The sequence below is a fragment of the Cervus elaphus genome, chromosome 29, assembly GCF_910594005.1.
Source record: "Cervus elaphus chromosome 29, mCerEla1.1, whole genome shotgun sequence".
NCBI lineage: Eukaryota > Metazoa > Chordata > Mammalia > Artiodactyla > Cervidae > Cervus > Cervus elaphus.
In genome coordinates this window covers 38,837,094-38,860,538 of record NC_057843.1, presented here as the reverse complement: position 1 = coordinate 38,860,538, position 23,445 = coordinate 38,837,094, and the positions used below count along the sequence as shown (strand labels likewise).

Below are 23,445 nucleotides of genomic sequence, written 5' to 3'. Positions count from 1 at the left end.
ACCCCTTGGGAAACCCATGCGTGCAGCTCACTAGTTGTCTGATGCTCACTTCTCCCTACCCATAACCCCCAGTCCCTGCCTTCCTCAGTTCTTGACTTATGCTTTCCATCCACTCCCAAGGACTTGATAATGAGGTTTTTGACCTTCTTCTCCCATTCTCCCCTGCCCTTCACCTCCATCCCACTCTCGGGCCATGATGCCAGGTTTGCTTATCATCTGCATGAAACCAAAGCCAAAGATGAGAGGTGTTCTGGACACACTCCTACTTAAAGACATGTTGCCAGGTCTGCCCTTAACCTAGACCCAGCCCATTTGGAAAGGAGCATAAGACATCACCCCCATTTTATAGATGAGGAAACTGAGGCAAGGAGGTCTAGTGTCTTGCCCAATGTCACACACCAGCAAAGCATGAATGAGAGAGATGTGGGTCTTCTGAATTGTGCCCATGCTCTGTCTCTTATATTTATACTCACACTCAGTCGCTTAGTCCTGCCTGAATCTTTTGCGACCCACTGCAGTCCTCCAGGCTCCTCTGTTCATGGGATTTCCAGGCAAGAATATTGGAGTGGGTTGCCATTTCCTTCTCAATCTCTTCTACTAAAGCTTGTCAAATTTCAATAAGCATAACTTACAAGGACCAAAACAAAAATGCTGGATTCCTTGTTCAAAGAGCAGGAAAACAGCATTTTCCTTTCTTCTCCCATCTTTTGACTTACCATGATATTTTTTATTTGCCATTTAACACTGTGCTGCTTCCACACAGGGATACTGACAGAGTGAACACAGGCCTTCAAAGGTGCCCAAAGCATCACTCATGATTGAGCACATGGGGCATACGTATCTGACCTTGACCTCACCGTACCAATGCTCAAGGTCCCTGCCGAGGGCACAGGGCAGGAGTGGACACGGTGGGGCAGGGGAGCCGGTGGTCATCCTGGCAAGGTGTGGAGCTACATACGTTTGAACTAAGACTTCAAGCCCGCGTCCCTCACAAGTTTCAGTGTCCCACCAGACTTCACTTACAAAATAGAATTTCAAAGATAAAATTAGTAAGACTGTCAAGTCAGTCACCACAGAGCATTATACCCCAAGCACAGGGCACCCCTTTTGAGACAGGGCTTTGTGCAGTCACCTTTCAGCCAACCCTGTGCACACGAATCATCTGGGGATCTCATTAAAATGCAAGATCCAACTCAGTAGATATGGGGGAGTCTTGAGACTGGGCATTTCTAACCACCTCCCAGAAGATGCTAATGCTGTTGGCCTTGGAGTATCCTTGAGTAACAAGATCCTCTTCCACAAGTCTCATTTTTTAACTTGTTTATGATGTCAGGTCCAATTACAGAACCTCTATTTCTTTCATTATTCAAATAACGCAGCCATGAAAATAGGTATTAAATACAAGTCACCATCCATTGTATCCTTAAAACATGACATGTCAGAAGGAGCAAATCTATTCATGTATTTATGATATCCTCTGGTCTGGGTTTAAAGACTTCGTGCTTGTACATATATTGATGTCACTCAGGTACCCATCATGTAAAGGCTGCCTGATGTCTCCTGGGTAGACAAGGCCCCCACTGCTCAGAAGGACCTGTTGTTGAAAATTGTCAAGTACAATTTTCTAAAACAGGAGCAAGGGCCCATAGCCTCAGCTTATGGATAGAAATGACCACTGAACAGTTTTGAGTTTATAAAGGTATACTATTTCAGGAATAGCAGTAATCTTAGATTCTAATGGATAAAATAGGCAAGATTTCTCAGCACTCTTGTAACAGGGGCTCTCAGACTGCAGAGTCCTATTCAATGTCAATCCATGCAGCACATGAAAAATGAGATCTCTAGAAAAATGAGCCTCAGTCTCTTCATCCCTAGAATGGGGTCAGTTATACTTACCTTACCCTATGGGATGATGCCTTTAATCAAATCATATGAAATAGGCACTATGAAAGGTTATGAAATACAAAGTACTGTACAAATCCAAAGTTGTTGTTGTTTAGGGACTTCCTTGGTAATCCAGTGGTTAAGACTCCATGCCCCCAACACAAGGGGCTCAGGTTTGGTCCCTGGTCAGGGAACTAGATCTCACATGCCACAACAAGAGATCTCTCACGTAGCAACAAAGATCCCACACACTTCCACTAAAACCCAGAGCAGTCAGATAAATTAAAAAAGAAAAAAAAAAAGTAGTTGCTATTTAACAGCTTTAGAAAATGCTGTAGGTAACTAACAGATGTAACATTTCAATTTCATGTCCCATAGCATTTGAGGTATATGTAGAGGGCAGGGGTGTTAAATGGAATATTCTTTTAAAGGTAGAACGTTACGAGACTGACAAACCACTTTTATAACTGGAACAAACCGTGTCTGCCATTCAGTAATACTTGGAAATCCATCATCAATTTGACTTATATCCAGCATCAATAAATCACACAAAGTGAACCCTGTGCAGCCCAAAGAGTAAACAAAACTAAACACCGTGTATCACCTGCCTTTTTGGCAAGACAAAATGAAAATTCTGGTTACTTCAACTGAAATAAAGCCTTTGGTCTCTGACTGGTTTGGTTATTTTTGGAATCTTTTATGGAATATTAACTTTAATTGCTCTAATTCTGCAGGAAGCCACACTGGAAGTGCAAGGAAATATAAGTGATTAAAAAGCAGAAGTGAGGGGGCAAAAGTAACCACATATTTTGCCCCAACTTTCTTAAGCTAATATATCAACTATAACACTTCAAAAATGCGGGATCCCCAGTTGCTATTCTTGCCCCAGTTCTAACATGACTACATTTAACATGCTTCACCCAGTGATGTTAGCAGATTCTTTTATTGTCTGTTATTTTACCAGGGATCAACATAAGTGAAGCAATGATATGGGAAAGTAACTTTTTAAATCAGTGGCAGACTTTAACATTTCTGATGCAACAGTGAGAGAAAAATATGAAGCTTGTTGACCCACTAAGAAATTAAGCTCTAACCTAAGCTCCAGATCATAACCAATTGAATTAATAAACCACAGACATAAAAATAAAACTTGATGTAGTATTTAAAATACACTAGTTTTTAGACCTCCCAGGATCACACAACACATTTTCTTAGACGAGGTCTTTATAAGAGACACCAACCTTAAGTGACACAAAAGAATTTTTAAGTTTCAATTAGTTTGGTGTCCTTTGTTGATATTATTTTGCTTTTTCTGACCAACAATAATGAATAACCCACAAGCACTAATGAATAACTAACTCCCTTTGTCTCCAAGGACAGCAGAGCCCAACAAGAAATGTCAGAGGCCCCGAAGTAAAATAAAAAACCTTTACAATGAAAATCTTTCCAATTATATAGTCCTAGGGGTACTGCGAACTGTATTTAAATAGCTGTGTCAAACACACTTATAGTGAGGATCATAAAATCAATTTCCCAGATGCTTTGAAAAATGCATTTCTCCCAGTCTAATTACAGTCTGTAACTGTTGAGAAGAAAGCAGGGAGAAACACCACTATCGGCACACTGTTACTGGGATTCTATACTCACCAATTATAAGAGGGTCAGAAAGTTGCCAGCTGCAGAATGTCCTCCACACTCAGTGACAAAGATCAATATAAAAATTATTATTTCAGCACATTAAAATTTACATTTTAATTACAGCAAGCAATCATTTTTAAAACAAATTTCCACATCTTAGAAATACAAAGCTAAAGGTAAATGTTTCTTAGTTGTAGTACAGAGAAAATAAAAATATACCCATGTTCCTGAGAACCAGCGTTCTCACTGACAGCTTTGCAATGAGGAAGTGTGAAGAAGAACTCTGTAATGTTATATTTTAACTGGAACTCATTACCTTGTTCTGGTGTATTTCCTCACTCTGTCCATAGTAAGGACCTAGAAACAATGATATCCCAGAGCCAATAAGAATACCCTTTAATCCAGTTTTCCAAATATCATTTCCCACTAAAGGGAACCTTAACTTTTGGGGGAAATAGTTGATTCCAGGTATGGGGCAGGGAAGTACAAGCGATGCTAGAATATTTTGTGTCTCAAAGTAAGGAAGAACTTAATGGGAACATGTCAAAAGGACATAATAACTGACCTGAAGGGGCTTCCATCGGTCAAATCCGGGACAGTTTGACCATCAGAAAAAATAGTGATGGTAATGAGTTATAGCACAGTGAATTTTTTAAAAGAATAAATGAATCTGCAATGACACTAAAAGAGAAGGGAGAGAAGCTCTCCTTTCCAGAAGAAGACCAGCTAATAAACATAGAAGGAATGATACAATCAGAAAGTAACCTTTATGCAATCAGCAATATAATACCTGATTCAGACAAAGGTCATCAATAAATCCTAGTAAAGGTTATTAAAGATATTCACACACGATTATTTGTTAATTTTGAAAAGTGTCCTTTACAATGTAGAGATCTAGTGACACCACCTTAGACAGACAACCAAAAGCAGCATTACAAATACTAGGACAAATGAACATTTAGTGCTTCCTGGTATAACACAATGGGTGGTACACAAATCACTATGTAGTGTTCTTGCCAAAAATGTTTAACCCGAACCCAATTATGACAAAATGACTGGACTGATCAGGTTGTGAGACAAGACAGCTGACCTGAACTTTAAAAAAATATTAACACATTTTTGTCATGAAAAACACAAAAAAGTCAGGGAGAGTAGGTCATTCTAGATGAAAGGACACCAAAGAAACATAACAACCAAACATAACCCAAATGCAGTGAATGATCTTTTATTAGAGCCTAGATTTTTTTTAAATGGCTACAAATAACACTGGATTATAAGGGGGGGGGGAATAATACCTTATATTATAAACCATGATTAAGTAAAATAAAATACATAATGAATTTGAATGTGAACTATATTTTAAGATATAACTGTTTATAAGTAATACTGTTGAGTCAAAGTTAAATTTCTTGGTTATCATTAATGTATTTTAGGTATATAGCATGAAAGATACCTGCTTAGGAATTTGGGGGTAAAGGGTCACAAGGTCAGCAACTTACTTCCAAGTAGTTCAGTTTACTTTAGAGATAAAGATGGCATTGCCAAAAAGTAAAATACAATAGAAGGTAATATAAAGTGTAATGAAAAAAATAATCCAACTTTTAAAGAAAACTATTCAGGAATGAAGAATAAGTTTTATTTAAGAGATTAGTTACCTACAAGTGGAAGTAGTTGAATGCAGCTTCTGGAAAAGCCAATGAAAGGAGGTAGATTCCAAGGGAGTAGAACTTTTTGCCTTTTCTGACAAAAACAGTTATGATCATGGGCCTGTCTTCCTTGAGCTTGTAACCATTAACAGTAATCACCCACCCTTAACTGCTCTTTCTGTGAGAAAAATGAACTCCTATGACACAGGTTCCCAAATGCTCCCAGTGCATGGAATTCTTAGCGTCTCAGTAAATTTTTCATGCTGCCCCTAGGCCAAAAGGAACATCTAACAGTTCTGTTTATTAAGTAGTTAGGTGTCAATAACTTCATAGTATTTATGTACTAATAACTTATTATCTGTTTGAAAAAAAATAACAAATTTTTTAAATCATTTTTATTTCATTTTTAAATAACCACAATTATTAATGGGATGTGCATTTCAATCATGCTTTCTACTACTTCTCAAATCTTGGAATCAGATTGGACATCACCACCTTCACCTCCTATTCCACACTGATTTTCATTTAGCACTTGCTTTTGTTATTGTGGTAAAATATATGTAACATAAAATGTCCCATTTTAACCATTTTTAAGTGTACAGTTTAGTGACTTTAACTATATTCACACTGTTGTACAACCATTACCAACACCCATCTCCAGAACTTTTTCAACTTCCCAAACTGAAACCCTGTACCCATTAATTAATAACTCCTCATTCTCTCCTTCCCTAGTCCACAGTAACCACTACTTTCTGTCTCTATGAATTTAATTATTGTAGGAACCTCATATAAGAAGAATCATACAATATTTGTCCTTCTCTGTCAGGCATATTTCTTTAGCATAATGTCTTCAAGGTTTATCCATATTATAGCATATGTCATATTTCCTTCCATTTGAAGACTGAAAAATATTCCATTGTATAAATATGACTATATCTGCTGCAGTCCATAGCGTCGCAAAGAGTCGGACATGACTGAGAGATTAAACTGAACTGATAGATGTGACACATTTTGTTTACCCATTCATTTACAATGATGGACACCTGGGTTACTTCTACCTTTGGCTATTGTGAAAAATGTTGCTCTGAACATGGATATACAAACTACTTGCTTTTCTTAGTCACAATTACCAATTATGTAGTTTCTCAAAGTTACAATATCATCAAAAAGAACATACTGTAATCTAATATTGAAACTGTGAACCTCCTCAAACTAGCAGTTTGCCTGCAGGAATGTCACATATCCAAAGTTTCCTTCAAAATTTAAAATATCTCATAGCTCTCTCCGAGTCTTCTGTGGCACCCCAGAGCACTTGGCACACCATTCGGGAACCACACTCTACAATGTTAAATCCATGGTTATTTGAGTTTTCGTAGGAACAGAACTCAATCCTTAAGTAACATAAACATTACAATCAAATTTATATTTCTCCTGAGGTTCCCACTGGAAATTTTTGAGTCTTCAAGTCAGATGTTTGTCTGTATGACAATCCCTAGGTAACTTATTCTATTGGCAATATATAGAAAGATATATAGATATACCTCCTATTGGTTCTGTGTCTCTGAGAAACTCTAATAGACCCACAGAGTCACAAGTTCTTTGGCACTTATCCTTTTGGATCATGATATTGTCAGTAGTGCATGGGAAAGCAGTGGCAAAATCAGGGAGAGATGTCAGTCTCAAGCTTATCACATCAACCCCGAGGTTAAATCCTTCCACAGATTACCAGTGCCCTCAAGATAGATCCAAACTCCTTAGTATGTTACTCACGACTCTTCATCTGGTTACTGCTTATTCTTTTTCAGCCTCATCTCTTACCCAGGTCTCCACACCTCCCCTCAATGTGAAACCAGACAGAAGTCCATGAAATGGACTATGGTCTCTCCCCTCCAGGTTTTGAGCATGCTTTCCTCTCTACCCAGAGCAAATTCCAGATAGTCCCTGCCCCTTCACAGGCATGTGCATGCACGCGCGCACGCACACACACACACACACACACACACACACAAACACACACAGAGGACATACTCTTCTGTGATTATAAAGTTAGCCCCTCATTCTTTAGGTATCTGTCTAGATACCCTACTCTTCTCCCAGATCCACCTATCAAGCTCAGGCTGGGAACCCCTTCAAATGTTGCCCTCTCACCCTGCGTGTATGTCTACCAGAGTCTCAACCATGCTTTATTTTAACTGTTCATTTATTTTTCTGAATTCTCAACTCCCTAAGAGCCAGAACTATGTTTTATTGGCTCTCACATCCCTAAAACTCATTTAAGGCCTTCTTATCTCTCCTTGCTATTCTCTGGAATTCTGCTTTCAGCTGTGTATCTTCCCCTTTCTCCCTTGCCTTTCGCTTCTCTTCTTTCCTCAGTTATTTGTAAAGCCTCCTCAGACAACCACTTTGCTTTCTTGTATTTCTTTTTCTCTGGGATGGTTTTGGTCACTGCCTCCTGTACAATGTTATGAACCTCCATCCATCGTTCTTCAGACACTCTGTCCACCAGATCTAATCCCTTGAACCTATTCATCACTTCCACTGTATAATGATAAGCGATTTGATTTAGGTGATACCTGAATGGCCTAGCAGTTTTCCCTACTTTCTTCACTTTAAGTCTGGATTTTGCAATAATGAGTTCACGATCTAAGCCACAGTCAGTTCTAAAGGAAATAAACCCTAAATATTAATTGGAAGGACTTATGCTGAAGCTGAAGCTACAATACTTTGACCACCAGGTACAAAAAGCCAACTGATTAGAAAAGACCCTGATGCTGGGAAAGACTGAAGGCAAAAGGAGAAGGGGGCTGCAGAGGATGAGATGGTTACACAGCATCACCGACTCAACGGACATGAATTTGAGCAAACCCTGGAAGACAGTGGAGGACAGAGGAGCCTGGCATGCTGCAGTCCACGGGGTCTCAAAGAGTCAGACACAACTTAGCGACTGAACAGCAACAAACCCCCAAAACAGTCAGCTCACCCATAACATATGCTTAATAATTATTTGTAGAACAAATGACTGGATGAAGTCGAAACAGTCCCACATCACCATTCTCAGTTATTGGCTTAGTTTAGAAACTGTCAAGCAAGATTTGAAAGGGACACAATCAGCCACTCCTGGTAACATACAGACCACTAGTGGAATCCAACCTGTAAGGTGAGGCAGAATAATAATTCAGTTGTCCTCAACTCCTTACTCATGTCCGTGCATGCCCTAAACATGCAGATCCAGAAAAGGCACTGCAAGCTTGGAAGCTAAGCAAGGAGCCAGAAAATCAAAGAGGAGAATCAGGAAGCAGTGCTAATTTTTACATGAGTTCCATGATGAACTGACCCTGAGAGTTTGTTATTCCTTAAGTACCTGAAGCATTTTTTTTATAAACTATGATTATAATTATAAACACTTCTAGTCACTATCAAAGTAATATTCCCAAACTCTTTATTGCCTGACAAGGCTTAAGTTACTTATTTTTTTTCTAGACTTTAATTCCTTTGTCAGTTATTCAACAAGAGCATACAACTCAGGACTGTTGTGAGGAATAACTGAGACTATGTATTGGAAAGCACTTAACACAATGCCTAACACTTGCTAAGTTATTATATAATAAGTACAAGTTATTAATATTATCACCACGATTTCCTGCAAGTCAGGATTTCAAACACAAATACATATAAAAGCAAGCTACAGTTCACTAGTCAAGCATGAGCTGAAAGATTGTACTGGGCCTCAACCCCTGAAAATACAAACACATGAGCCTGACATTAAGAAACTTAGCTTGCCATGTCATGAACATAGCAATCTGACAATGACAGAGCTATTTTGGATGCAGCCCCCAGGGAAAATTTTCCTGTACTTACACTAGATATGTTAGCTCTGAGAAATAAAACAATTCAAAACAAGCCTAGACCAAAATAAATAAGTAAAACAGAACAGAAAAAAAGTTACACATACGTTTAGGTTTTTTTAATCTACCCATTTATATCAACTTCTCCAACTCAGAAATACACAGACACTAAAACAAACAACTTTTGGGTTACCTGCCTGATATAAATCATTTTTCATCATAATTGGCAAAGTTATGAGCTAACTAGGTGAATAGCCACTTACAGGGCTGCTAGTAATTTTACTTGGTGGTATAAACACTTGGAGGAGGAAATGGAAATCCACTCCAGTATTCTTTCTTGGAAAATCCCATGGACAGAGGAGCCTGGCAGGCTACAGTCCATAGGGTTGGGAAGAGTAAGACATGACTGAGAATGCACACACATAAACACTGAGTATAGGCATTTAAAACTGAATGGTAAAAAAAAAAAGAAAAAAAATGGTAAAAATACCTAGAGGAATATATAATCATGCTATTCTATATAACAAAGCTATGTTTTACATAGGATACATGCTCCTTTTTCTAGCCCAGATACACATATCATTAGCAATACAACCTCATTAACTCAACACCAGTTTCTAGACAGAGCAAGTCATTCAAATAATTTGGTATTCTCCAACAATTATTCTTAATTTGAAATCTATGGTTAAAAAAAAAAAAAGTTAAGGTAATTCAAAGCCTACTGAATTGGAAGCATCCTCTCTGCCCTCATTTCTCTCAAATTGGCAAGTTTTTCTAGTTTTCCACAAGCACAAAAATACATCTTTTCATTATACTCTTCTAGCTGCTTTCTCTATTGTAACTAGCTATGTTATAAAGATTATAGGTTTTGCCCTTAGAATAGTTTTTTTATCATTTTATGTACTTGTTCCTCATTTTATTGGATATTAAAATTTCTCCACTTTAAATCCTTTTCCTTCCAAACATCACCTTTATTCTAGCATCCAACTAACATAATAATAACAGCTGCAGTCATCCATCTCCTCCATGGTCTGCAGAATCCAGATCCTGGTAAGACAAGATAGAGCTCTGTGCATCCAGAGGGCAGGATCTTCCTAAACATGCTCTTGTTTTCCTCTGTGACACTTATGCTACTTCCCTGTTTCCAATCTCATCTTCAACCCTGTTTCACAGTCCATGAAACAGTACATTTACCACTGTGGTGCCCTCGTCCTCACACAAATGTACACATCTACATCCTTTCCTAGGAAGCTACATATCATTATGAGACTTTGACCCTGACACTGAATCATGTATTTTTCCATAGGATTTGCTTGCAGAGCAGAGACGAGGAAGAGAAAAACAACAGTGTCCACTTTTAAAAGATCCCAGAAAGACAATCCTACCTTTCCCAGAATTTGGAGGAAAGGGGCTTCCAAACTCCTGCTGCTTTGGCTTTAATGTGTGTGGCCCTGACACGCCTCCAGCCTGGGTGACCTGGAAACGTGGCTTCCCACTGGTGAGCACTTGTCTCCTGGGGCTCAAGGCAGGCAGATGGATGGGGCTCTCATTCATGTTGCTCTGAGGAGCCATCCCTCCTCCTGAGGGCATCTTGAGATGGAGGCTGTCAGCAAGGCTTCCAATGGCAGAGCTTGTTGTGCTGCCACAGGGTGAGGGGCCAGGAGTCCCCGAATGGGCTTGAATGGGAGGGATGTGTTGGCCACTGACCATCCCAGGCCCCTGTGGGGTTCCTGATGTCCGGTGGAGATTCATGCTGCATGACCTTCCATTCATTCTGAAAAAACCTGTAGCCAGGTTGGTCAAATATCCAATGACACTAATGATTCCTTTCAGGCAAAGTCCAATAAGTTATCCATGGTGTGGTTTATTAGCCTGTTTAAAAAAATAAATGCAGGCATTTTTAAAAGTAAAAAGGAAAATAAGTTACAATGAGTTTTCAACCTGTGTAGCATTCATATCAGGAAGCACTCAGCAAAACGGTCTTTTATGTAGAACATGCTTATCGAATACATGGTTCATTGGCAGGCATTCTCCCCTCCTGCATTCATGGTAGACATGGATTATGGATCACTGCATTGTTTCGTTTTGTTTGCCACTGAACCATTCTCAATACAGTGCTCTTGGCAACTATAACCAATCTACTGGTGCCAGCTTGCAAAATGAAACTTACTTTGCTCCATAGAGGATCTGTCTGTAATAGTTCACATTTGCTATGGTGCATCCTGGGAAACCCAAATGCATCACCTTCATGAGCTGTTAGACTACTGCTCAAAGGTTCCAGTAAACAAACAGAAAGATGATATAACCTCTAAAATGAGACAGTGAGTACATTCACAGGGAATTTTTTCATGGTCCCTAGATTAACAAAAGAGTTTTAAAAATAGGCATGGGAATTTCATAAAGGTTTCATATACCCATATATCTAAATATTTACAGCAGCATTAGAGTCTTAGTTCTATATTGATCCTGAGTTATGGGGATGAAAATATAATCAACATCACAATACTCTCACCTTTCAGCAAGATCCTAGAAAAGGATAAGGCTGTGTGAAATGCTTTACAGAGAGCATAAGGACAAAACAACCCTTCTCAAGGTGAGTATGTTCACCATGTACCACGCATGGTAAACGGACAGTAATTCCATGAAGCTTCCATCTGCCATCCTACCACCCCCTTTCTCAAGTGGCAGAGGGAGAACCAAAAGTAATGATGTGGCCACAGGACATCATCACTATCTGTGTGTCAGTATTCCCTGGTTACAAATCATCAAGAAAGGCTTTTTCCTCCCCTGATCTATAGTTCCCCAAAATGTATGTCACGCCATGACTAAGGACTAAGCGCCACTACTACAAATAAATGACAGACTCAGTCACAATTTGAATTCTTTTAAGTAAACATGACAGTCATGGAAAGAAGCCAACGTTGGACAAACAAGAAATACAGACTGGGTGCAAAGTAGTAATGGCCAGATATCCTCAACTGTGTGAGTCCTCCTTTTTTCTATGATCTACTCAATGTCTTAGATGAATATTTCCAACTCAACTCCCAAAAGAATGTTCCATAAATCATCGAGCACAGGATATCAAACCGTGGTAAATTTTTGTGAGAAGGTTTTCTTTTTTCTTTATCATTTTAGAAAATCAGAAATACAGGTATCCCTTGCTTTTCAAAAGTTCACTTTATGCCACTTCACTTTCAGAAGATTTATCTAAGTAACCGTTTTTAGTAACCAAAAGAAATTTGAGGAGGGATTTTCACTCTTAAGAAAAAAAAAGTGAAAAACAAAAACATCTTTCAGCATTTGTTCTGCTGGGGGCTATTATAGAGGCTGTTCTCATCCCAAGCAGTGAGATTGGCACCATCAAGCTCCTCAATTTTTTTGTACATCCCTTAGCAACATGTATCCTAAGGTAATTGCTTCTTAACTTTATGCCATTTCAGCTGATGAAAGATTTCCTATGACCACTCTACTTTCAGATAGCAGAGGAAATCTGTAGTATTTAATTTTCAAGCCAAGCACTCACTGTGCCTTCTGCAAAGCTGACTGTATATGTCCATGTATTGAGGAACTTCTAAGGTTACCAACAATATAAATCTAGAATGCTTTCTTTAACTTTATCAAGTCTCCATTCTACTAATAATTCTATCAGTCTGCCACATTTAATATTGACATGCCATCTAGTCCTCAGAAACAATCCTAGGTCTCATTCCTATCTTTCCCTCCACTACAGTAGCCAAGAAGGGACAAATAAACGCAATGCAGATTATTCAAACCTGCATCATTTAAGCTTGTTTATGAAACAATAAGAAATAACCCTTTATCAGACTGATTGTAAGATTTTTTTTTTAATGCTGGAAAAATCCCAATGCCTTTTCTGCTGCACCCATTTAGAAGAACTCAAGTGTATTACCAACCGGTCTGTTGATTCATTGGTTGATTGTGGGCAAGAGTCACTTAATGTCTCTGTGCTTTGCCAGATGACATCGGCCATCTATTCTCCACTCATTGATAAAATAGTGTTTTCTGAAGCACTTTGAACCCTGCACAAGAAAGCACTTATTCAGCATCAATCAAAAAAAAAGGCAAAATAAATATATTGTATTGGCAATTTGTTGAAAATGAAGAATTATACAACATGACTGGAAATATGAGTCACTAAGACCATGGTCCAAGTGACAAGTGTCTGCAGATTTGCAGACGGTGCCCATTTCCAGGTTTTTAAAAATAAAGGAGTTGGTTCTGGCAGTAAGATCATATACAAGCAGGAATTCTCATCAAAAATCTGGATAAAAACATGTAAGTAAGTACTAGACCATTAAGAAGGTGAGTTTGTAAAAGGAAAAATAATTAAAGCACTAAGAACTTAGTTATAAGAACTCAAACTTGCTTGAATATTTATTTTATTTTTATTTTTTATAAATCACACTCCTGTTTTAAATAGCTTTAGAGTGAAAGTAAAAACAACAACAAAAAATGTACTTAAATTTTATTACTAAAAAAGCAACAGCCAGAAAGTAAAGTGATTAATACCATAAAGAAAAACCAATAAGTCAATGTTGTGTGAGCTGAGAAAAACCAGCCTCAAGACAAAAATAAAATACACTGTGTGAAAAATATGCCAAATAATCCAGCTTTCACATTAATTATACAAGCAGATTTTTCAAACATTAGATACCAGAACTTAAAAATCAATTTGTTTTTTCACATTATATAGTATTTTATGTGCTTTTTGGCTAGGTCGTATGATCATGTGTAATTTTGAGCCTACTTGGTAACAAAAAAGGAATAAACAACTAACTTGTAAGAAAGACCCATCCTCACTGAGTCAGAGTGAACAGCGTTCCCAACGAGAATTTAGGAGACCCGAGTTTTACTTGTGGCAAACCATTTATAACTTCTCTGGACAGTTTTTCATCCACAAAAGATGAAGAATTTGGTGGTAATCACTTGAAATTTTGTCTTTTCGGCTAATTAAGAAAAGGAAGATTATAGAAAGTACTCATTAACTATAATGAAGGATAAATGTGTAGTTTTTTAAAACATGTTTGTTTTTGGCTGTGCTGGGTGTTGGTTATTGCTCGAGCTTTCTCTAGTTGCGGTGAGTGGGGGCTTCTCATTGTGGTGGCTTCTTTGTTTGCAGAGCATGGACTCTAGGTCTCATGGGCTTCAGTTGTTGCAGTTCTCAGGCTCTGGATCATGGGCCAGTAGTTGTTGCCCACAGGCTTAGTTACCCTGAGGCATGTGGGATCTTCCCGGACCAGGGATCAAACCCATGTCCACTGCATTGGTAGGCAGATTCTTTACCCTGAGTTATCAGGGAAGCCCAAATATGTAGATTTCATGTCTGCAACACTTAAAGGGACTGGGTGGATATGAAAGCAAAAAAAGAACAGCACTCTCTACCAACTCCATCAAAACAAAAGCTGATAGGAGGCTTTCACATCAGCAGTGTGCTGAAAGAAAACATTCACCCTGAAAAATGAACATCTGAGTTAAAATTTCCTGTACTTTGCCAGAAAGTAAAATCACAACTAATCACTATCAAAACCTGACTGGTAGGATTCCACTGGAACAGCGTTTTTCTCTTTAAAAATTTACATTCTCCAGCATTACTTTCTCTTCTCTCCTCCATTCAATGACTAACCCAGGCATCATCAGGAAAAAAAAAAAAAGTAGAAACAGAAAAAGCAAGGAACATCCAGAAGGACAAATTTGGTGTACTTTGGATATGACATATTAACACATGTAGATTTTTAATACTCCATTGGTTAAAACAATGAAAATGTTTACTCATTCTGCTACGAGTCAACACAAGTTAATAAATCTTTCCTTTCGACCACATTAAAACTCTTAAAACACACTGTTGTAAGTCAGGTCAGAGAGGAAATTACTTAACTCCTAAGGAAACCAAGGCACAAAATCATTTAATGATAATTTCAATAGATTTCTAGAAAAGCTATGACTTTAAACAAAATACAAGATCATACTTGTACCTTCTACCCAGCACTCAAGGTGCTATGCCTTGTAGGTTAAAAGATTAAAGAAAGCAATGTTAACTCATCTCTTCAAGAAAATTCCAAAAACATGAGTTCCATAATGTCTGTTTACATCCAAAAGCCCTTTCTTACTTAATATTATTAATAGACTCATCTAGAGTCATAATTCATCTGATGAGCCAGTTAATTATTAATTTTCATACATCATTTCATTTCCTTAGGCTACATTTAGCCTTTGTTACATTTTCCATTCCTTTTACGCCACAAGCATTTCTTACCCTGAACAGAAAAACTGATAATGAGACACAAAACACTGGTCAGCAAACAAATCGCCCCTGGGCTGACTTCTTATATATACATATAAACCATCTAAAATAGAGTTTTTATTGATTCTTTTTATTTTTCCCCTTCGGGTTAATGATTGTATAATTTCATTAACGTTGCCTTTTCAACATCGCTGCCTTGATCACTAATAGGCCCATGCTATTCCCATGGGGTTCTCTAGTTACAGCTTTGTAGGCAGAAGAATATAGAAATGAAAAGCCTATTGATAGATAGTATAAGTTATTCTCATGCACGGCTGCAGTGTAAAGCACATTTTGCAATTCAATCAAGGACAGATAGAGCTGAATGTTCTTAGATCCCAGGAGTTCATTTTAATAAGCAGAATGTACCTTGTCCTAACACAGGTGACTGACTCCTCAGAAAAGATTGTATAAACAAAAACCAATCGTGTAAGTCATTTTATTGGCAACAATATAAACACAGCTATATTAGATGTCACCAATAAATCAAAATTACTCTTGTCTGCAATTTTAACAACAGAAAAGTGCAAACATGTGCCTGTGAAGCTGGAGGATATTATAGAGGAAATGCACTGGATGTGTACAATATCATTTCTCTAAATTGAAAGTATATTAAGTAACCAGCACAAAGTATAGCTGATCATTTCTGTGGTTTCATAACTTTATACAGTGAGACTGACAGACTCACAGACTTTACAACAGAAGTCACACAGAAACAGGGCTGGAATAATTCCATGTCGTTAGGATGTGGAGTGAAAACTCAAGGAGGTTACACCTGGTAGTTCGTACATATAGATCACATGGCCACTGGGGCACTCCCAAGGTCTAATATAGGTAATTTAAGAATATTAACATATTTATTTTGAATACTAAGATGTTTAGCTATTACTCAAGCAATATAGTCACCATTAAAATAAAATTAAAGATGTTTAGCTTTGCGTTATACCATACTTCAATTAAAAGTATGAAGACAAATCAGTGTTCCCTTCAGAAAGTCAAAAACATTCTACCAAAGACCAATCAGTAAAGACAATATAATGAACTTATGGATCCCATTTAATAGAATTCTTGACATTGTTTTATCTATGATTCCAACTCTTTGCTACTGAATTAGAGATACACATTTTAACTTTTTATATAAAATTTTCTCAAAAATAAAAATAATCTTCCCCTAAGTTTATGGAGTAAAATATCTGGCAGTGCCTTTTTAATCAAGTGAGTGGCTATGATACTAAAAATGTGGACAGTAAATATGAACAGCACACTGAAGGAAAAAAAGGAAGGGAAAGGGAGAAGAGGAACAGAAAGGAGGAGAGGGGAGGGGAAAGCAGCAGGGAAAAAATGACCAAATCCAATGCAGGAATTTATTCTGTAGTTAGTTAATCCTAACTTGAAAATCAGAAGCAGCTTTGAGAACCTTCCAAACAATGCTAGTGATTATAAATTTCTAGAAGAAGTTCAGGACCTTCAGGAAAATACTGCTGGAGGACAATATTGGAAGTTCAATAACATTTCTTAGAATCTACTTTTTACACTTCAGTGCATCTATGCAACTCTCATATCCCCCTAATTTACTAAATGTCACTACTTTTAGTAGTAATTACCTACAAGTGTTTCATCGACTTTGCCTCAGTCATGAACTCACCAATGAGTATAGCACGTTCTAGAAAAACATGACCCTACCAAAAGAAGCAAAAGAGAGGGGGATAGTTAGGGATTCCCTTAGTCAGCTGCAAAAAAAAAAAAAAACAACAACAACACAAAATGGGAACAAACTTGAAACGAAAAGGATTTTTGAGACAAACATAGGTAAGTTCAGAAAGGCACCATGCCCTTGCCAAGGCATTGGCCCAAGTTGAATACGGGCTGTAAGTTCAGATCTATCTTTAACAAAGTGTTGTTTCTAAAGTACTGTTTTTCAAATTGGTCAAAACCCACTGGTGAGCCCTGAAATCAATTATTTAATGGAGAAACATTTTTTAATGAAATAGAACTGACTAGAATTAAACAGAAGCTATCAATGTGCATCAAATATATTATATTAATATATATAAATATTTTCTGGTGGGTTACAGACAAAAAACCGCATAAAAGCTACTGTTATAAAAGCATTGAGATACCTGCCAGCCCAGATACCTACCAAGAAAATCTGTAGAAACAGACAGAATTAAACAGCTAAAGTAAAACAGATCCCATAATATAGCTGTAATGAAGAGAAAATCTAAATGTTTGACGTTTTTAGCTTTATGAAAACTAAGGATTAAATAACACAAAGCTATACTCCTACCGGGGCTTCTCTGGTGGCCCAAAAGAATTTGCCTGCAATGCAAGAGAACCCACTTCAACCCCGGGGTCGGGAAGAGCCCCTGGAGAAGGGACTGGCTACCCACTGTAGTATTCTTGCCTGGAGAATTCCATAAACAGAGGAGCCTAGCAGGCTCCAGTCCATGGGGTCACAAAGAGTCAGACATGACTGAGCAATGAACACGCACACTCCTACCACTGTTATCTTTCACTTTGCCTTCTATTTAGTATCAATTGATCAAATGTGCTCTACAAATACCAATTAACCAACTGACTGACAGAATCAGAGATCAAGATGACTGACAATTTTATATCTTCCTTGTTGCAAGGGGTAGATGACCTTCCCTGAAATAAAACCTCAGTTTTACAATGTGAAAGGCGGGGGCGGGGGGGGCGTGGTGAAGTTTAAATTAACTGTCCTCGAGAACTGAGTTTTTTTGAAATGTGTTCTTAATATGAGTTAACATCAGATCCTATGAGAAGGAATTTGAAATGGAAAAACGAACACATTCCCAATGATGTCACCACTGAATTAATTACCTGAATTGCAAAAAGTGAACACCACATGGCCATGGTTTAAGACACAAAGGCTTCTTCAGAAATATAAAAGAAAAGTAACTGGCTGGAGATTTTCTTTAAAAAAGAAAAATCCATTTTCACACAAGGAGATACATAGGTTGTAAAATATGGCAAATTAAAGTGCATTCTTGGTCACCTAGTGTACATAAATAATTACTCAGCCATGTGAATAGCTATTGGCAAAGCTAAAACTCACAGTTCTTTCAAAACAGTAATATAAACATCTATCTATGGAAGATTCTAGAAATAAACTTAATTTAGCACTCATTAAACAAAATATTCAAGCATATTAAATTATCCCTATCACATGTATAATTGAGTGATTTCTTTCCTTCAGTGTAGTTAGTTATTGCTGAAAAGTAACCAGTGTAACTATTTTTAGCTGTTGGTAGACAGAAGTTTAATACAAGTTAAATTATGTTCACTGACATCACTGCAGAAGTATGAACGTCCACAACAATGACTAGGCCCTTAACCAATATGACAACATATTTATTTAAAAAAAAAAAAAAAGCCCTACATGAATGACTCAGTCAGTTACAGACAGAAGTGGAATCTATTGGTCATACTGCAAAGGTTGGGAAAACATTAATCCATTTCTTCACACACAGGAATAACAAGAAATCATACATAACCCTAGCATCTGATTAATTTTCTGCGTACAATATCCAGCAGGCCTAGAAACAAAACTTCACAGATCTGGCTCAGAGCTTCAGAAATAACCAACACTGAAAAAGTCTGATCTTTTTATCAAGGAGCCTGGAACAGGGTCTGATCTTGCACTGTAATCCTATCTGCTCATCTGTAGTTCAGCAAGACTTGGTGCACCCAAAGGAATGTGCAGTTGTTCCCATTCTTGGCCTAAAGAAATCATGTCAGACAAGATTAGCTCCACACCAGCTTTCTTTACTTCAAGTCTGCGCTCAGCTACTTAGAGCCTTCATTATCTCAGTTTTACAACTCAGTCTCCTGATTCTGTTCCCAAAGTAGAACATGGCTGGATCCTTGTTTCTGTTCATTCTATACACTGTCTTTGAATCCACCTGAGTGGTCCTTCCCTTCCTCCCTTCTTCTGCCCTCTCTTCCCCCAAATCCAGATTCCAGTCACCTGCCAGGCCCACCCCACCTTTGGCTTTCTCTGATCCTCTCTTAATCTACTTCTGTCACTGATCTGTAAAATGGTGAGGATTATACTATTATACCTAGTTCATGGCATTACAGAACATTAAATGAGATGATGCATGTTACTTGTTTAGCCCAGTGCCTGGTACCTAGAACGATGTGATACATGTTGACTATTTCATTCTACATATATCTCCTTTAACATTCATAACTTTCCACATTGCCTTATAGTTATTTGCCTGTGTTTCACCTTCCTGTCTAAATTCTAATTTCATTAAGTTTTGGTACTCTGTATAATTTATCAAGCTCTCCCCAGTCCTTATAGGTACATAAATTATCTGATATACCTATATATTTATATTTTTCACACTACATATGTCATATATATTGACTTTTCATATACATGTATGCACATATATTTATTATACTTGTATTTATCACACTGTATTGCCTATTTATACTGAAAATTATCATATAAATCAATATATAATTATATACTTATATATTCATATCCTATATTTATCATTTATTGCCTGAATAAATATAGTCTAAGTAAGGTGTGACCATAAACCCTAAGCTCTGTGTCTTGTGGAACCAGTTTAATTACAGTTGTGTGCTTCCTGGTCTATTCCTCCTAGTCTATTCCTTTTTCTATTAGAACAAAGCAACATAAAAAGTCTATCCCACTCTTCTGAACAGGCATATTATTCTTGTCTTTATCTTGGCATACTCGTGAACAATGAAAAATCCTAGCTGAAAGCCACAAAACAAATACAGTCACTTCAGTACTGAGACCAGGCATTTTTTTGTCATGGGGGTTGTTGGTCCTAACAGAGAGACTGCCAAATGCATTTTGGGTTGTCATGGTGGAAGTTGCTCCTCAGCATTCTCCTTGCTCACCCTAAGCTGGCTTCACTTTATGGTTTCACTCATATCTGTTTAGTCTCCCTAATCAGACAGTCATCAGGATACAGAACAGGGCTTCTGTTTCATTGGTGTTTTTCCTTAACTCTACCATATTAAGTAATGCCTGAACAACTAATTACTGCAAGTCAAACTGTTTCCCTAAACTTTAAAGGGGAGTCCAAATTATTTGACCTACTAAAAGGCTATTATATCAGCAAAAGAAGTCAAATTCAGGAGTGCGTATTGAATTATCCCATTTATATAACACATAAAAAATGGGCAAAATTATTACATCTGTTAGAAGTTAAGGCAGTCATTACACTTGAGGAGAACACAGTGGCTGCAAGAGATGGGGGAAGACAGCAATAGAAGAGAGTAAGAGTCAAGTTTCTAGGGTATTGGTAATGTTCCATTTCTTGAAATGAAGATGCTACTTATTCAGTTGTGTTCAGTTTAATCAAACTATGTATTAATGTCATTTTAAAGACCTTACTGGAAATGTAACCCTCCTGGAAAGCATAAGGCAGCACAGTTTCATTGCACAGATTTCCTATATGCCATTTGTTTGTGTTTTTATTTTCAGTCCTGAGCCTATGACCCAACTAAACTTTGAGAAAAATTAAATGTCAAGTCTTGCATTTCAGCATTCTTTATAATAATGTCTACAGAAAATAATTATAGAAACACAGAAAATGATTTCTCCAAGAAAGAGAATGTGCATAGGATGGCACTTACTGAATTATCTCCCTCAAGAATTACTCCTTATATATCCTGGAAGAACTACAAACTAACATTCCAAATTGAGATCAATAACGACAATATGAGAGAGACAACACCAGAAAGAATGTCATCAAATTAAGTTACCAGCAGAAAAGAATACTGAGAGAAAAAGACGGAGAACACTAAGCTATCTTCTGAAACGATGGAGACCACTTTCTGCCATATAAGTGAAGGCAAGGCTAGTACAAAACATAATTTGCTGCTATTTAACCTCCCCACCCTGCCTATTTTGGCCTAATAGGAATGGCACCTGCTAGGTGGACCCTGGAGTCCATCCAAAAAAAAAAAAAGTTGCTTTTTCTATTCTGAATCATATCACTTCCTCCCAAGAACATCGTCTGACCCTAAGTACTCAATATCTGACAAACCCACTACTATAAAGGAACTTGGATGAGATCAGGGACCAGCCACAAGATGCTCTCTAAAACTGGCTTAATGTGAACCAAGAGGAGAGGGAGTTAGAGCAACAATTAGATTAGTTATTCACACTGAGAGATTACTGACTCCTCTGAACAACAAAGGAAAGGACTTCAACTACCAATAAGGAAAGGAATTTGAAAGTGACTGGAAAAGAAATCCCCCATTCTTCCTTTTCAAGGTAATGTTAGTGCTAGTCTGGCTACACAGACGACTAGTGAAAACATATGAAAATTGTAATGTATTCAAAGGTGATCCTTAAACTTCAACAGCTCCCAACTGCAAATATAACGTGTAATATGACACACTCCTGTTTCTAAATGGCTTCAAATATTCATTGTGGCAGATCTTTTTTCTACAAACTTTTGCAGGTTGCACCTGTTTCACACTTCACCTTAAGAAAACTTGGAGGAGGAAGAAAAGAAGGAATGAGAAAATTTAAACCAACACAAATCAATCTTTTACAAAAAAAAAAGTTCCCCCATTTATGTTAAAAAGGAGGTCCAGTGGGAAATGCTACAGAGAGGGAAACAGACGTCTGGCTAACTCCCAAGGCAGAAATCATGACTCATCAAAGCTTTCAGAGCGGGCAGAATGAGACTGCATTTGTCTTGAGTTCACCTTCAGGCCAAGAAATGCTCTCTGAACTGGGAAACTTGAGTGCTTGCCCTGCGACTGTAACAACTGGCTCTGAGGTCTGGGGCAAAACTCCTGAAAGTCTCTGGGCCTCAGTTTCCTCATCTGTAGGTGATCACCAAGATCCCCATCTAGCCTTATGATCTTTACTTGCGATTCCCTCCTTCCACAACCTAAAGGGAACTGGTCCACTGGGGGGAGCTGCAGAACATTCCTCTCCTCAAACTCCAGAGCCCCAGGCCCAAACTCAGGAGAGATGCTAAGTCCTGGAAGTAGGTGGGGAGAGAGTGCAAATCCCTCTTCGATGTACGAGGGGGCTGCAAGTCCTCGAATTTCCGGAAGTACCCTCCACCTCTGTCCTGGGTTTAGATGCTGCTGGGATAAAGGCCCATATGATGCCCCCGGGAAAAAGTAGTAAGCGGGTGAGGAATACCAAGTGGGTGGTGGGGGGAGGGTGCCAGGGACCTGCCGAGCGAAGAAGCGCGTGAGGCAGAGCAGGAGACGGCAGCCTTTATCAGTTCATGACCCTCGCCGCCCCGCATCTTGGCCCGCGGGGATTCAAGGCCCGCGCCCCTGGGCTCTCTGGCGTGGAGCGAGGGGCGGGTCCGGGGCCGAGGCGACGGAGACCTGCTTGGGATGCGCTACTGCGACCCCCTCCTTGGCCGCTCTGCCCCTAACCCTCGGCCTTGTCCGCAAGCGAGCGCAGCAAAACAAAACAAACTCGTTCAGGCTTCCTGTTGTGCAACCCAGTCCCGAGTAAGTCGGGACCGAATGCGCGCCGCCGATGGTCGGCGGTTGCGGAGCCCAGGAGGCAGAAACCAGCGCGCTGCCCGGCCCAAGCCGGGATTCGGAGGCAGCCGCAGCCCTGCTCGCCGCTGCCGGGAGCGCAAGTCCCCGAGCCAAACGCCCTGCGTGGCCCAGAGCCCGCACCGCTAGCGTCCTAAAAATCCTTGTTCTTTCACTTCTTGCCTCTTAGACACCCCCCAAGAACTGTAGGGTGCGACTCGGGAAACCAGAGACGACCTTTCAGAAAGTTTCTCCCTACAGGTACCTAATTGAATCATCCATAGGATGACAAATCCGTCAGGGCCAAGTTTTCCAGACACTTGGGTGACTTCCTCATCACCGAAGTGACTTGTCGGCTCCAGTGAGTAAGTTGGAAGTGTCGCTCCAGGCAAGGTGTGTTTAGGAGAAAGCCGGCTGCTCACTCACGCTTTCCAGAAAGCGGCCTCGGGCGACTTCAAAATACACACAGGGTCATTTATAGGGACTGGAGTCTTGCGCAGGACAAAGTCCCTGAGACTGAGACATTTTCCAAACAGTGCTGACATTTTGTCGAGCCCTATAAAAATGTAAACGCGAGGTGACGAACCTGGTGGGGTGTGTG

General features: G+C 38.8%; 1 protein-coding gene across 8 annotated transcripts in view; it reads right to left on the bottom strand.

Annotated features, from left to right (window-relative positions):
* GLIS3 (GLIS family zinc finger 3) overlaps positions 1-23,445 on the bottom strand; it is a 533,844-nt gene that overhangs the window by 445,784 nt on the left and 64,615 nt on the right. For 2 of the 8 annotated variants that reach the window (XM_043890929.1, XM_043890928.1), the window contains exons 2-3: positions 12,928-13,053; positions 10,399-10,885 (exon numbers count right to left, since the gene is read on the bottom strand). The exons of 3 other annotated variants lie outside the window; for them this stretch is intronic. In XM_043890929.1, coding sequence (XP_043746864.1) covers positions 10,399-10,786 — 388 coding nt within the window. In that variant the 5' untranslated portion in view covers positions 10,787-10,885; positions 12,928-13,053. Of the gene's footprint in view, positions 1-10,398; positions 10,886-12,927; positions 13,054-23,445 lie in introns of those variants that run through there. 3 more of the 8 variants (XM_043890930.1, XM_043890927.1, XM_043890933.1) reach the window with 2 other exon arrangements.